Below are 15,727 nucleotides of genomic sequence, written 5' to 3' on the forward strand. Positions count from 1 at the left end.
ATTATCAAAGTCTGACATGATTTATTCTGGATTCATATTGTCATCATGCATGATTAATAATTTTATAATTATAATGGTTGTCATTACTGTTGGAAATAGTTTATGGCATTAGCTCCTTATCCCACATGACTGATTGTTACCTACAATTTAAATTGATCGATATCCATATCATATACATTCTAACATCTATTTCTCAAAACAATAACTTTTTAGTGACTGAAGCAGAAAGAGTCCTCCATTTTATTTGTATGGGTGGTCTATCCCTCTTTAGATATGTAAAACATAAGACAATGAAGGCAATTTTCAGCTGTATGATTAAATCTATTTTCATGGATATTCAAGCTCCAATTATTATTTTTTTCCTAGAAAGCACCCTATTTTTATATCTTTAAATGCAAGTAGTATTATATTTTTATTTTCTCCAAATAACAGAAAAGATAAATGTACTAATATATTATGTATGATTAAGAGATTAAAAACCTAGAACATTAGTAGAACTATGTGATAGACTATGGTTTTTGTGATGCTGGCACATGCATTAAGAAGTACTTCCTTTGTGGCTGCCTGTTAATATGACACCAAAGTGTATAGAATGAGAGTATTTTTTTACAATTTTTAGAAGTTTTAGCATTCATGAAATTCTTGAACTGAGAACTGACTGCCAGAATACTATAGAATTAATAGGGACTTGAAATTAACATGGGATATATTTCATTTCTATGGCTCTTTTCACTGCATCCTTTACCTCCTGGTTTCTCAGACTGTAAATCAGCGGGTTTAACATGGGAATTACTAGTGTATAGAACACAGACACCACCTTCTCCTGTTCTACAGAATACTGGGAGCTTGGCTGAATGTAACTAAAGCTTAAGGAAATATAGAATATGGTCACAGCAGACAGGTGAGAGGCACAGGTGGAGAAGGCTTTCTGTCTGCCTGTTGCTGAGCGTATTCTCAGAATAGCAACAGCAATGAATATATAGGAAATGATCACAGTCAAGAAGGTGGCTATGACAATGACTCCAGAAAAAGTTAGCAGTAACAACTCATTTATGGAGGTATCAGAACATGACAGCTTTAACAGTGCAGGGACATCACAGAAGAAGTGTCCGACAACATTGGGTCCACAGAAGGTCAGTCTCCCTAAGCTTATTGTATGTGTTAAAGAGTTAATCATTCCACCTACACATGACCCAATGACCAGCCCTACACACTTTTTCTTAGATATGGCTACAGTGTAAAGCAAAGGATTCACAATGGCCACATAACGATCATATGCCATCACCGACAGCAAGAAGCCTTCAGTGGTAATGAACACCCCAAAAAACAAATGCTGTACTATGCAGGCAGAGAAGGAGATAGTTTCCCTCACAACCAAGAAACTTACCAGCATTTTTGGTGCAATAACTGATGAATAGCAGGCATCTACAAATGAAAGACAGCTGAGGAAAAAGTACATGGGTGTGTGGAGCTTTGGGGTGATTTGGATTAAGAAGATCATGCCCAGATTTCCCACCAAGGTCATCACATAAATAACCAGGAACAACACAAAAAGCACAACTTTCAGATCAGCATGGTCTGTCAATCCCAAAAGAATAAACTCGGTAACAAAAGTGAAATTCTTCTCTGCCATTTGTTTGTTCCTTTTATTGAAATCTGAGGTGAAAAAGATAAGGAGATGAAAATGAATACAGGAGAATCTGGTTTGGTTTTGAGTATAAAATTATTGAATGTATATTGGGTCTTTAAAATTACCTTAATTTGAATGTATATTGGGTATTAAACTATATTTGAATTATTAGAGACAATGATGTAACCACAATCATGAAGTGAGATGGCTCAGGTACCAAATGCCCGAGAATTCTGCCCCTGTGACAATGGGAGGCATTGCATGACAACACCTAATCTTCAAACTAATGAAACAAAGTCTGCCTCTTGCATGATATCTGTTAAAAGTAGTCAGGATTCTTGCTTTTGGGCAATATCCCCTGTGGCTATGGTAAGAGAGCAGTAATAGAAATTCACAAAGTCTGAGACCAAGGACACAGAGTCCCATATTTAGCATATCTGGACCAGATGGCTTTCTGCTTTTTCTGAGTCCTTAAATAATTTCAGAGAATTTAAAAAATACAGTAATTCAGAATATGAATATATATATATATATATACATACGTATATGTATATGTATATGTATATGTATATGTATATATGTATGTATATACATACATATATATATGCTCACCAAATGCTCTGTGATACTTCTTTATATTTTTGTATTGTAAAAGATAGTTTAGACAATTTAAGAATTTGTAAAAAAATGATTTAAATTGGATGATTGGACATTTTTACCTTATACTCAAAACCGCTCCTATGTGTTTCAAAATCAACTGCCTCTCTCATCTTCTCTATTACATTGGAGTGTAGTTTTAGAAACGATGAGAAACAAATAGTGATTGATTTGGCCTATGTATAGTTTATGCCACTTTTTTTATTTTAATTAAAACATTGTAATAGCCACAACAGGGAGAAAGTCAAAATTCATTAGAGCCAGTTCAAATCATATTGGTGACAATAATTGACTTTATTTCCTGTGACAAGTTATTTAACTTCTTTGATCCAGGATGTAATTATGCTGTAATTACCTGTCTGGTATTGCTGAATGCATTGACGGAGACAATTACAATAAAGTATTTAGCGTTTCTCTGAGAACACATTAAGCAATTAACAAGTTCTGTAGATAGATATTTATACAGTTATGTAAGGTATAACTAGATAGAACAGGGATGTACTCTTAGTATGTGATGTATTTTGGTTTTTGGTATAAAACCTTGGAATCATTCTAATTGAATGGTTTCTCTTTTACAGCATGTTTACAAAGTTAGGTACTATTTATGTTTTTATTTATTAAATGTACATCTCAAGTTGTTATTTACTAATTAGTATTGTTAAATGTGAGATACATAAAATAAATATCTATATTTCTTCATGATTTTCTACAATTTCTTTAGTATTACCAACAGATTTGACAATATGGAAGAGAATACTTTCAAAAAAACAGTAAGTCTAAGTGGTTTTACTGCATTTTTATTGATCAATTTTTTCTCTGTTCCTTTTTTCTGTTACTCTTAGATTATTAACCAATTAATTTTCTAATAAAAGATGATCCCTTATAGACATGAATTATACTATAAACTGTAATTTAGGAAATAGCATGTTTGAAAGAATTAGAAATTAAGTTAACTATTCAAATATAAAAACATAAAACTTTTCCAACAAAATTTAATTGAAATATTGTAAATGGAATTATGTACAGATTAGATACAGAGTTAACTTACATGAACTTTAAGATTCAAAACACTAATAGGTTTCTATCATATTTGAAATTTTTAATTATCTGCAGAATGAATGCTAAAAATGAAAAAATTCAAGGAAATAGGAATATAGTTACAGGAGTGAATTTAACTTACCAAAGATAAAGGAAGCTTTAAGGTATCAATTTGTTTAGAGTGCTATGTCCATCTTCTTTCTTAATCTTCACTCAGAAATGCAGTCAGTTAACATTTTCTCTAAGATACAGTATTATTACTGTATTAATGTTAAATAACTCAACAGCATTTCAGATAAAAATAATTTATATAAAACCTAGACTTAGATACAAAACAAATATAATAAAAACAAAGAGATGGTGGTTTTATATCTTTAGCACTTTCCTCTATGAGGGCAAATTTGTAAGAAGTATGTATATTTTCTCTCTCTTTTTTTTTTTCATATGAGGCCAGAATCCTTATAATTTAAATCGTCATTAAACTAACACAACAGTAACAACAAAATTAAATATTAGATTGCATTCTGGTTTCTCAGGAGACTTTCTCAAGGCATCCCAATGGATCTCATTTTCTCTAAGGTGTGCAACAGACCCATGGGTGAGAAAACAATAGAAATACTGATCATACATAACTGCATAAAATACATAGCATTTCATTAAAATATAATATGTACTGGGCCCACCCTTTGTAAGGAAAAATTGTGTAAGTGGAATCCAGTTAGAAATAGCTATCCTTTCTAAACACTCCATAGGAAACAGCATATCACGTCCCATATCCAAACACTTCTGTCAAGTGTCTCTAGCAACCACAATTCTACTCCCTACTTCTGTAAGATCAACATATTTACATTCCAGACATGAGTGATATCATGTGTATTTGTCTTTCCGTGCCTGTCTTATTTCACTTAACATGAGGTCCAGTCTCATTCATGTTACTGCAAATGACAGGACTTTATCAATTTTTTTAATGTCTGAAGAGTATTTTATTGCATAAATACACCACATTCTCTTTATCCATTAATGTGTTCATGGACACTTAAATTGATTCTGTATCTTGGCTATCACCAATACTATTGCAGCAAACATAGGTGTGCAGATACCTCTTTGACATACTGATTTCCTTCCTTTCAGTATATGTGCAGTTGTTGGATTGCTGGATGATATGATAGTTTTATTTTCAATTTTTTCAGGAAACTTCTAAGTGTTTTCCACAGTGGCTGTACTAATTTACAGTGCCACCAACATCCTCACAAGCATTTTTTTTTGTGTGTCTTTTTTTAAAATAGTCATCCTAACTGGAGTGAGGTGATATGTCACTGAGGGAGGTTTGGATTTGCATTTCCCTGATTATTAGTGATATGGATCAATTTCCATATTCTTGGCCATTTATATGTCTTCTTTTGAGAAATATGTATTCAGATCTTTTGCCCATTTTAAAATTGAGTTGTTTATTTGGGTTTTGCTACTGATTTTTTTTAGTTCTCTTATTGTGGAATTAACCACTTGTTAAATGCATAGTTTGTAAATATTTTCTCCCATTCTGTAGGTTGTTTCTTCATTTTTGTTGATTCTTTTGCTGTGCAGAAGCTATTTCATTTGATATAATCTCTTGCTTATTTTTGCTTTTGTTACCTGAACTTTTAATGTCTTATTTAAAAAATATGTCTAGATCAGTGTCATGTAGTGTTTCTTGTACATTTCCTTTTAGTAGTCTCATAGGTTTGGGTCATACATTTAAATCTTTAATTCACGTTGAGCTGCCTTTTAAAAATGGTGACAGATAGGGGGCAAGTTTTATTACTATGAATGTGGATATTCAGTTTTCCCAGCACCACTTATTGAAGTGATTCCTTACTCTAATGTGTGTTTTCAGCACCTTTGTCAAAAATCAGTTGACTGTAAGTGCACTGATTTATTTCTGGGTTTTCTGTTGTATTCTATTGATCTATGTGTCTGTTTTTATGCCAGTACTGTGCTGTTTTGGTTGATATATCTTTGTAATATTACTTGAAATATGGAGGTTTGATGCCTCCAGCTCTATTATTTTTGCTCAAGAATGCATTGGCTATTAGGGGTCTTTTGTGGTTTCAAACAAATTTTAGAAGTATTTTTTCTATTTCCGTGAAAAATGTCAATCATATTTTGATACGGGTTACATTAAGTCTGTATATCACCTTAGGAAGTATGAACATTTAACAGTCAAAATTCCTCCAAGACATGAACATGGGCTATCTTTTCATTTATTTTTTTCTCCTCAATTTCTTTTATAGATGTTTTGTAGTGTCATTGTAGTAATCTTTCACCTCCTTGGTTATAATTTATTCCTAGGTATTTAATTTTTGGCTAGCTATTGTAATTGAGATTGCCATCTTGATTTTTTTCCCAATACTTCACTATTGACATATAGAAATATTACTGATTTTTCTGTTTATTTTTGAATTCTGCTATTTTATTGAATTTATTTATTAATTCTAACATGTTTTCAGTGGAGTCTTTAGAGTTTTCTATATATGAGAACATGTTGTCTACATACAGGGACAATTTAACTTCTTTCTTTCCAATTTAGATGCCCTTTATTTCTTTCTCTTTCCTAGTTTCTCTGGCTAGAGCTCTAGTACTATGTCGAATAAAAATGTTGAAAGTGGGCATCATTGACTTGATTCAGATTTTAGAGAAAAAGCTTTCAAGTTTCCCCATTCAGTATGAGGTTAGCTGTGGGATTGACATATATAACCTTTATTGTATTGAGGTACATTCCATCTATACCAATTTTATTGAGATTTTTTTATCATGAAGGGATGTTGGATTTTATCAGATGATTTCCCTGTGTTTATTGAGATGATAATATGTTTTTTGGTGTTTACTCTGCTAATGTGGTATATCACATATATAGATTTGCATACTTTGGATCATTCTTGCATCCCTGGGATGAATCCCACTTGATCTTGATGTATAATCTTTTTGAAGTGCTGTTTGATTCAATTTGCTAATATTTTGGTTGAGGATTTTTACATGTATTTATCAGGAGCATTGCCTATAGTTTTGTTGTTGTTGTTGTTATTTTGTCCTTGTCTAGTTTTGCTATTAAAGGCTGGCCTTACAAAGTGAGTTTGGAAGAATTTCCTCTGCTTAAATTTATTGGAACAGTTTGAAAAGAATTGGTACTGGCTTTTCTGTTTGTTTTTTTTTTAACATTTGGCAAAAATCAAGAGTGTAGTCATTGGGTAACAAGCTTTTCTTTGATGGGAGATATTTCATTATTGATTCAACCTTATTACTTATTATTGGTCTGTTAAGCTTACCTATTTCTTTATAATTCAATCTTGGCAAGTTGCAATGTCCAGGAATTCATCCATTCCTTCTAGATTTTCCAATTTGTTTGTGTGTAGCTGTATATAATAGCATCTAAGGACCCATTGTATTCTTTGGTATCTGTTGGAGTGTCTCCTTTTTCATCTCTAATTTTATTTATTTGAGTCTTCTCTCATTTTTTCTTACCCTAAATAAAGGTTTGTTAATTTTGTTCATCTTTTCAGAAAACCAAACTTTTTTTTTATCTTTTGTATTTCTTGGTCTATCTTTTGTTTATTTCTGCTCTGATCTTCATTACTTCTTTATTTCTACTAACTTTGGACTTGTTTTGTTCTTGTTTTTCTAGTTTATTGAGGTACATTAGGGTGTTTATATGAGCTTTTTCTATTTTTTGATGTAGACATTTATGGCTATAAATTTTCCTCTTAAAACTGCTTTTGATATATCCATAGGTTTTGATGAGTTGTGTTTTCACTTGTATTTGTCTCAGGAAATTTTTAAGTCTCTTTCTAATTTTTTTTTTTTTATTGCCCCATTGGTTGTTCAGGAGCATATTGCTTAATTTCCACATATTTGTATAGTTTTCTAAGTTCCTCTTGCTATTGATTTTTAGTTTCATTTTAGTAAGAAGATATGCTTAATATAATTTTGACTTTTTAAAAATTTGTTAATATTTGTTTTTTGGGTAACACATAGTTTATTACGGAGAATTTTTCCTGTGCTATTAAGAAAAATACATATTCTGCAAATGTTGGTTGCTATGTTCTACAAATACTTATTATGTTTATTTGGTCTATAGGGCATTTTATTTTATTTTATTTTATTTTTTGTCTTTTTCATGACCAGTAATCAGCCAGTGAGTGCACCGGCCGTTCCAATATAGGATCCGAACCCGCGGCGGGAGTGTCGCTGCGCTCCCAGTGCCGCACTCTCCCGAGTGTGCCATGGGATTGGCCCCTATAGGGCATTTTAACTCCAATATTTCTTTCTTGATTAATTGTATGGAAGAGCTGTTCATTTCTTAAAATTAGGTGTTAAATTCAAATACTATTATTGAATTGCAGTCTATTTCTCCCTTTATTCCTATTATCTGTTTATATATTCAGGTGTTCCAATGTTGGTTGTTTGTGTATATATATATGTATGAGTGTGTGCATGTGTGCGTGTGTGTGTATGTGTGTGTGTGTGTGTCTAAGTTTATAACTGTTATATCCTCTTGCTGTGTTGACTCCTTTATCATTATATGATGACATTCTTAGTCTTTTTTATAGTTCTCCATTTAAATTCTGCATTACCTGATGTAAGTATAGCTACCCCTGATCCTTTTTCGTTTCCATTTGTATGGAATATCTTCCTCTATGTCTTCATATTCAGCCTATGTGTGCTCTTACATGTAAAGTGAGTTTCTTGTAGTGAGTTTATTGTTTGTTTGTTTGCTTTGTTTTCTTTGGTTTTTATTCATTCAGCAACTTGTTTTATTTTGTTTCTATCTATAACACACCAAGTTCAGGCATAGATTTGGGCTCTTTACTCCTAGTTAAGAATGACTGGTGAAGGAATAGAATTCTCCAGAGTAATGTAAGTACAACAGAGAAAATAAGTAGACATCTATGGTGGATAACTTCTCTAACTCTACTTCCACTAAAAAATGAGAAAACACTGAAATAATGAAAGATATATTCCAGATAAAACTATACATTTCAAAATACTGCTGAGTTAAAGGTAAAAGGAAGATCATAAGTCAATAAAACAAACAGAACAAAGCAAGCATACAACATTTTGAGCTGAAATGGGGAGATGTGATTCTGAAGCCATGGCAGTAAAAACAGAATAAGTATTGGAATTAAGGATATGTCTGACAGTGCTAAAGTGGAGACTTCAGCATAAACATAGGTAGTACATCTGGCATTTCACAAAAGCAAAGTTATATGTTCTCAAAAGGAGATAATATTTAATTAAGCTTGTTATTAAAAAGACTTTGGTCTTCTCAGAATTTAAAGACACACATAGACTAAGTGTGAAAGGATGGAAAAAGATATATCATGCAAGTAGAGATGAAAAATGTTCCGGAGTAGCTGTTCTTATATTAGATAAAATGGGCTTTAAAGCAAAAACCATAAAAAGACACAAAGAAGGACACTATATACTGATAAAAGGATCAATCCACCATGAAGACATAACAATCATAAATATATATGCACCCAATGTTGGAGCAAACAGATTTATAAAGCAAGCACTAGTAGATCTAAAAAATGAGATAAACACTAACACCATAATACTGGGGCACCTGAACACCCCACTCTCATCATTGGACAGATCATCTAGGCAAAAAATCAATAGAGAAACACAAGACCTAAACAACACTTTAGACCTATTGGGCATGGCAGATATCTACAGAACATTCCATCCAACAACCTCAGAATATTTATTCTTCTCATCAGCATATGGAATATTCTCCAGGATAGACCAGATGTTAGGTCACAAGCAAGTCTCAACAAATTCAAAAATATTGGAATCATTCCATGTATTTTTTTCTGATCATAATGGATTAAAATTAGAAATCAATAATAAATTAAACTCTGGAAACTATACAAACACATGAAAATTAAACAACATTCTACTTAATGACATGTGGGTCCAAGAAGAAATTAAACAAGAAATCAAAAAATTTCTTGAAACTAATGAAAATAACGACACATCATACCAAAACCTGTGGGATACTGCAAAAACAGTATTAAGGGGGAAATTTATTGCATTAAATTCTTACATCAAAAGAACAGAAAGATGGCAAAAAAAGAACCTAATAATTCACCTTAAAGATCTAGAAAAACAAGAAGAATCCAAACCCAAAATTAGTAGACAAAAGAAATAATTCAGATCAGAGCAGAACTAAATGAAATAGAAACCCCCAAAACAATAAAAAGATGAATGAAAGAAAAAGTTGCTTTTTTGAAAAGATGAATAAAATCGACAAACCTTTAGCAAGGTTAACTAAGAAAAGAAGAGAGAAGACCCAAATAAAAATTACAAATGTAAAAGGTGTTATTACAACTGATACCTCAGAAAAACAAAAAATCATTAGAGACTACTATAAACAACTATACACCAACAAATTTGAAGATCTGGAAGAAATGGATAAATTTCTGGACACATACAAACTACCAAAACTGAGGCAAGATGTAGAAAATCTGAATAGATGAATAACAATAAAAGAGATTGAAGCTGTTATGAGAAGGCTCCCAACAAAGACCGTGGACCAAATGGGTTCACTGCAGAGTTCTACCAAGCCTTCAAAGAGGAACTGATACCAATCCTCTACAAACTGTTCCAAAAGAATGAGACAGAGGCCATTCTCCCAAACTCATTCTATGAGACAAACATCACCCTGAAACCAAAGCCAGACAAAGATGCATCAAAAATTGAAAACTACAGGCCAATATTGTCATATATGGCTTTTATTTCATGGAGATAATTTCCATCTATACCTAATTTCTTAGGAGTCTTTATGTCAAAGGGAATTTGAATTTTTTCAAATGCTTCCTCTGCATCTATAGTTATGAATGTATGGTTTTTGTTCTTGATTTTGTTGATGTGGTGTACACATTTATTAATTTGCATATGTTGAACCATCCTTGCATCCCTGGGATGAATCCCACTTGATTATGGTGCATACTCTTTTTACTGTTTTCCTGTATACTGCTTGCTGATATTTTGCTGAGGATTTTTCCATCTCTGCTTGTTAAGCATATTGGCCTGTAGTTTTCTTCTGTGTCTGATTTTGATATAAGGGTGATGCTGTCCTCATAGAATAAGTTTGGGAGAATGGCCTCAGTTTCAATTTTCAAATAGATTAAAAAGAAATAGTATTAACTCCTCTTCAAAGATTTGGTAGAATTCAGCAGTGAAGCAATCTGGTCCTGGGCTTTTCTTTGTCAGATGACTTCTGATTATTGCTTCAGTTGTGTTGCTTGTTATTGGTCTATTCAGGTTTTCTATTTCTTCTTGCTTCAGTGCCCAGAAATGTATCCATTTCCTCCAGGTTTTCAAATTTGTTTGCAAGTTGTTCATAGTAGTCTCTAGTGATTTTTTGTATTTCTGTGGTATCAGTAGTGATGTCTTCATTTTCATTTCTGATTCTGGTTATTTGGCTCTTCTTTTTTTCAGTTATTCTGGCTAATGGCTTGTTTATTCTGTTTACCTTGTGAAAAAACATAGGGAATCACTTCAGGATGTAGGACTGGGCAAAGAATTTATGAATAAGACCCCAATAGCACAGGCAACAAAAGGAAAAATAAACAAATGGGATTATAACATACTAAAAAGCTTCTGCACAGCAAAGGAAACAATCAACAGAGTGAAAAGACAATTTCCAGAATGGGAGACAATATGTTCAAACTATATATCTGACAATTGATTAATATCCACAATATATAAGGAACTCAAACCATTTAACAGTAAAAAAATAATAATAATTTTATTAACAAATAGGCAAAGTAACTAAATAAACATTTCTCAAAGGAAGACACACAAATGGCCAACAAGTATGTGAAAAAATGCTCAACATCACTAATCATCGATGTCATGCAAATCAAAACAATACATAATATATTAAAAAATAAAAACAAACAAACAAAAACCTGAAAGAGACCCAAATCAGACAAACTCTGAAATAAAAATTATCACTAAAGAATGTATGATTTCTTCTTTTTACCACTTTTTTTGGTGGAATCACTCCAGTCAAGACCAACATATAGAAATATCACACAAAATTCATAGTCTTTCTAACCTAAAGAACAAGAAGATAAAGTTTGTGACAACCACAACCACAGTAAAATTTGGATGAATCCCAAATGGATACAGCCAAGTAAAGGGAAATTTATATTCTGTGTACAAACTCCATCCTATTCATGAACCTTGTCATTATAGAGTAGACCCATTAACCCAAAGCAGGCTGAAAATATGAACTGATATTTGCATTACCACCCAAAAGACAGAATTTGGAGTCTAAGTCAAAACATGTTAATTTCCTTCTAATGTGAAAAAAAGAAAGAAATAGGAAATAGTCAACACTCATAGAGCAATAGAACAACATTCATATATCCACACAGAATAACTGAAATTGTTCCAGATAGAATCCATAGTTTATTGGTACACCAATGTGCAGAAAAATTACAGCATGGCTTGAAGTGGGAACAGCAACTGGTTCTTAGTTCTCCTGATGCCTTCTCAGCCTTAAAAGGATACTATGTACTAGACCTTTGGCTTGTGGCTTGATGAGCTTTCTGGCTCATTTGGAGATGTTCTAGTTTTACTGGGATAAAGCTGATGTGAAAGTATTTTTGTTGTTACTTTAATAGTTGACTGCGTATGAGTGAATACCTTATTTAATATAAGTCCCCATGGAACTGTATAAAACATTTATGTTATTTTGTTCCTTTCATCAATTGTTCTTTCTGTGTTCTCACTGGTGAATACGTAGTTTTTCCTAGATAATTAGCAGGCATATCAAGGCAATATTTAAAAAACTCTCAGATGATTTAGGCACAATAATCTGAATGAATTACATGCTACTTCCTCAGGGAGTATCCCAAGAGTGAAGGAATACCATAAATTCTTCCTATCCAAAGAAAATATGAGAGCAGTTTGGAAGAAGAAAATTGGAATCTTATTAAAGGTAAGTTGAAAATAATTTTCATTGATTTTGGTAATATTCTGGATGTATGTAATTTCTCATGATTTCTGATTTCTTAATAAAGATACTCTTATGTTACATGACAGCTGATTCTTTCAAATACACACAAAAAAATTCACTATCTCCTTTGTTAATAGTAGCTTCCTAGAGTAGAATGGTGTTCTTCAGGACATTAAGTCCCATGAATTGAGCAAATGTCCTACACTTATTTGATTTTTAAGAGTTGATGCTATCATATTGGATAATGCAAGGGAAGAGGAAGATAGAAATACCTGAAAAAAATAATCACGAATCTCATATATCAGAAACTATTAAGCTTAGAATTTCCAGATAAAATACAGGATACCCAGTTACATTTGAATTTACATAAGCAACTTATACATTTTAATATATGTCCTATGCCATCCTTAAGAAATAATGAATATTACCTTGGGGTTTCATATATTCAATATATCCAATATTTGCAAAAAAATATTTTAAATATTTCCGTGCAATATTTTATAAAATTCAATAACTTTTATATAATGATGTTGCATGCATAAAATTGCAATATTTTTAGTTGCTGCTGTTTTTCCTACTGGGATGTTTACTCCTGGGCAAGTTTTTGAAGAATGGGTGTAACCAGCTAATAGAGAATACAGGCACTTAATAGAATTAGTTTTAAGAGTTTTGGAGTCATGGTTAAATTGGTGACATTTAAATAATTTCAAATTGATTTTACCATGTCTAAAGATTGAAAAATAAGTTGTTTTCCACAGAGAAAGAATGAACAGGGTAAAGGAATCTAGACATCTTCTATCCAGACATCTTCTTGAAGGAGATCATGACTGACACTGAAAATGGAAATACACTCAAAAAATACAAGATTAATTCTTAGCAAAGTTATGGAGAAACCCCAGAGCCCTAACTAATCCCTCACTGATTTAACCATGTTTAAAGATTGTAAAATCCATTACTCCTTTGCATTCTTTTTATATCATGTCCGTTCTATTGGTTAACCTTAAACAGAGTAAGTAAGATCTTCTTAGCAGATTAGAAATACCTTTTCCATACAATAATGGATGGGGGGAAAGAATCAAGAAATCTTCACAGGTAGGTAATAACTGACAGTGAAAAAGGACTATGTAAATACAAGAATAGTTCTTAGCAAAACATTGAAGATTTCAAGGTGGTAGGATTGATACTGGAATTCTGATTTCCTCTTTCAGTCCAGTACAGTGCACGTCCTATTCCCTTGGTCAGATGGCAAAATGTACACCAATAAGGAGCAGATTCCTAGAATTGCTGCCATCTGCCACAAGGTGGCTATGGACTACAGCTGTTCCAAACTGTAGGTTTTGACACTGAACAGAGCTCCCAGAAGTTTCTATGTGATAGTTGAGCAGGCTAAAGCTGGCATTCCATTACATTATAATAATTCTCTCTTTCCTTTTATCTGCCTGGATTTTTTGAATTCCAATAATTCCTCCAGTTGAAAATCATGCTTACAGAGTCCCAGGTTATCATTCAGAAGAAAGTGAAAGTGATGGGAGAAAATCCAAGTGGATTAAGTTAAATCAGCCTCACTATCTTTAATCTTTTCAGTTCCACTTTGTTTTACTGACTTGTCATGTAAATTTATTAAATGGGTGGTTATGTACTTATCACTGAAATATTTTTAAAGCACAGTGCCATAGTCTCTATAAATATTCCATTGTACATTACGAGAAATAAATTTGTATTCGGTAATATATAGTGTAATAGATGCTCAAATAAAAATTTTTAGATGTTTCTTAGCTCCTATCCTCTCCATAGCGTTATATTAGAGGAAACAAAGTAGATAGAATTATATACTGAAATCCCAAATGAGTCATTTATTTTGGCAGGTATATCTTGAAGCTTGTGCTAATTTGGGGTTTTCTTTTTTCAAAACAATTATACATGTGACTTAAGAAATAAATGTGGATATTTATTTAGATGGAAAATAATGTTAAAACCTCAGCTGTAAACAAACTAATGGTCAGAAATATCATAAAAGGTATAAATATAATAACTTTATGCATAAAATTTCAGATACATTTCAGATAGTGGGTAGTGCAAGTGCTCTTAGAAAGTATTATTCCAACATGATAGGTGGCACTGTTCAATGATAAATGTCATTGATTTTGAACCATGGAAATACATCCTCTAGATATCAAATAAAATGTTACTAACTCAAACTTTCCTTAGCTGTATCCCTATAAATGCTAATACACCCACCAATGAACACCTCTATTAACTGAAATGTGATGGAGTAGAAATAGAAATGGAAAGAGAAGGTGGTCTTAATTGATCAAGGGCAAATAGTTCACATTTACAACATTTATAAAGGTATATCACTTTGTGAGTGCATAGCAGAGGTCCCTCCAGGGCTTTGGAAGTGCAAATGTGGAAGCCTAAAATGTAAGCTGCGTTAGCATCATGTTATCTCTGCATACAATTTTAAAAATATTAAAATTCCACAGGAACTCTCAGACAAACATGAAAGTGTAATAAAGAAAAACTGTGACGCCATTTTGTGTTTGAAATAAAGTCTAATATCTGTACATTAATACTTGTATATTTTTGTTTTGAATGAATATATTCTAAATGCTACTGACTATTTAGAGTTCAGCCTATGTCATGTAAATTTATGTGCTTCACATAAATCCCTATATGGGGGAAGTAGAAGATTCCATTGTTTTTATTTATCTGTGTTTTATTGATAGATAATAATTGTATATATCGGACATAAGGAGATATTTGAATACATGTGTATAATATGTAATGATCTGGCATGCTAATTAATATAGCCATCACCTCAAATATTTGTCACTTTGTGTTGGGAACATTTAAAATCCTCTCTTCTCACTATTTGAAATCATACAATAATTTGTTGATTATTGTCACCTTGCAGTTCTACAGAGCACTACAATTTATTTCCTATCTAGCTGTAATTTTGATTCCTTGACCAGTCTCTCCCTATGCCCTCCTGCCCCATATCCTTGACTGCCACTAGTAACCACTATACTACTGTCTAATTTTTTGTGATCAACTTTCTTATCTTCCATATATGAGTGAGAACATGTGATGCTTATCCATCTATGCCTGGCTTTTTTCACTTAACATAATGTTCTCCTGGCTTAATATCCATATTGCAACAAATGACAGGATTTCATTTCTTATGGCTTAACAGTATTCCATTGTGTATATACACCATGGTTTCTTAGTCCAATCAACCAGTGTTTATTACTCTTGCAAAATCAGATATGGGGATTGTTTTTCTTTCCCCTATTAAAAAATACAGTTTTCATGTATTTCAACAAGTATAAATTTTTAGATGATGCTACATGAAAGCTAATAACAATGTGCTCTTGTTTTTTCCTAGATAACTTGAATAA

The 15,727-nt window shown here is 32.2% G+C and overlaps 1 protein-coding gene across 1 annotated transcript; it reads right to left on the reverse strand.

Moving 5' to 3' along the window:
* Nucleotides 1-694: 694 nt before the first annotated feature.
* LOC134377223 (olfactory receptor 5J3-like) lies at nt 695-1,642 on the reverse strand. Its single transcript, XM_063095855.1, has one exon. The coding sequence runs from the start codon at nt 1,631-1,633 to the stop codon at nt 695-697; it is 939 nt and encodes a 312-aa protein (XP_062951925.1). The 5' UTR covers nt 1,634-1,642.
* Nucleotides 1,643-15,727: the final 14,085 nt, after the last annotated feature.

Source organism: Cynocephalus volans, chromosome 4 (genome assembly GCF_027409185.1).
Source record: "Cynocephalus volans isolate mCynVol1 chromosome 4, mCynVol1.pri, whole genome shotgun sequence".
NCBI classification, from domain to species: Eukaryota; Metazoa; Chordata; class Mammalia; order Dermoptera; family Cynocephalidae; genus Cynocephalus; species Cynocephalus volans.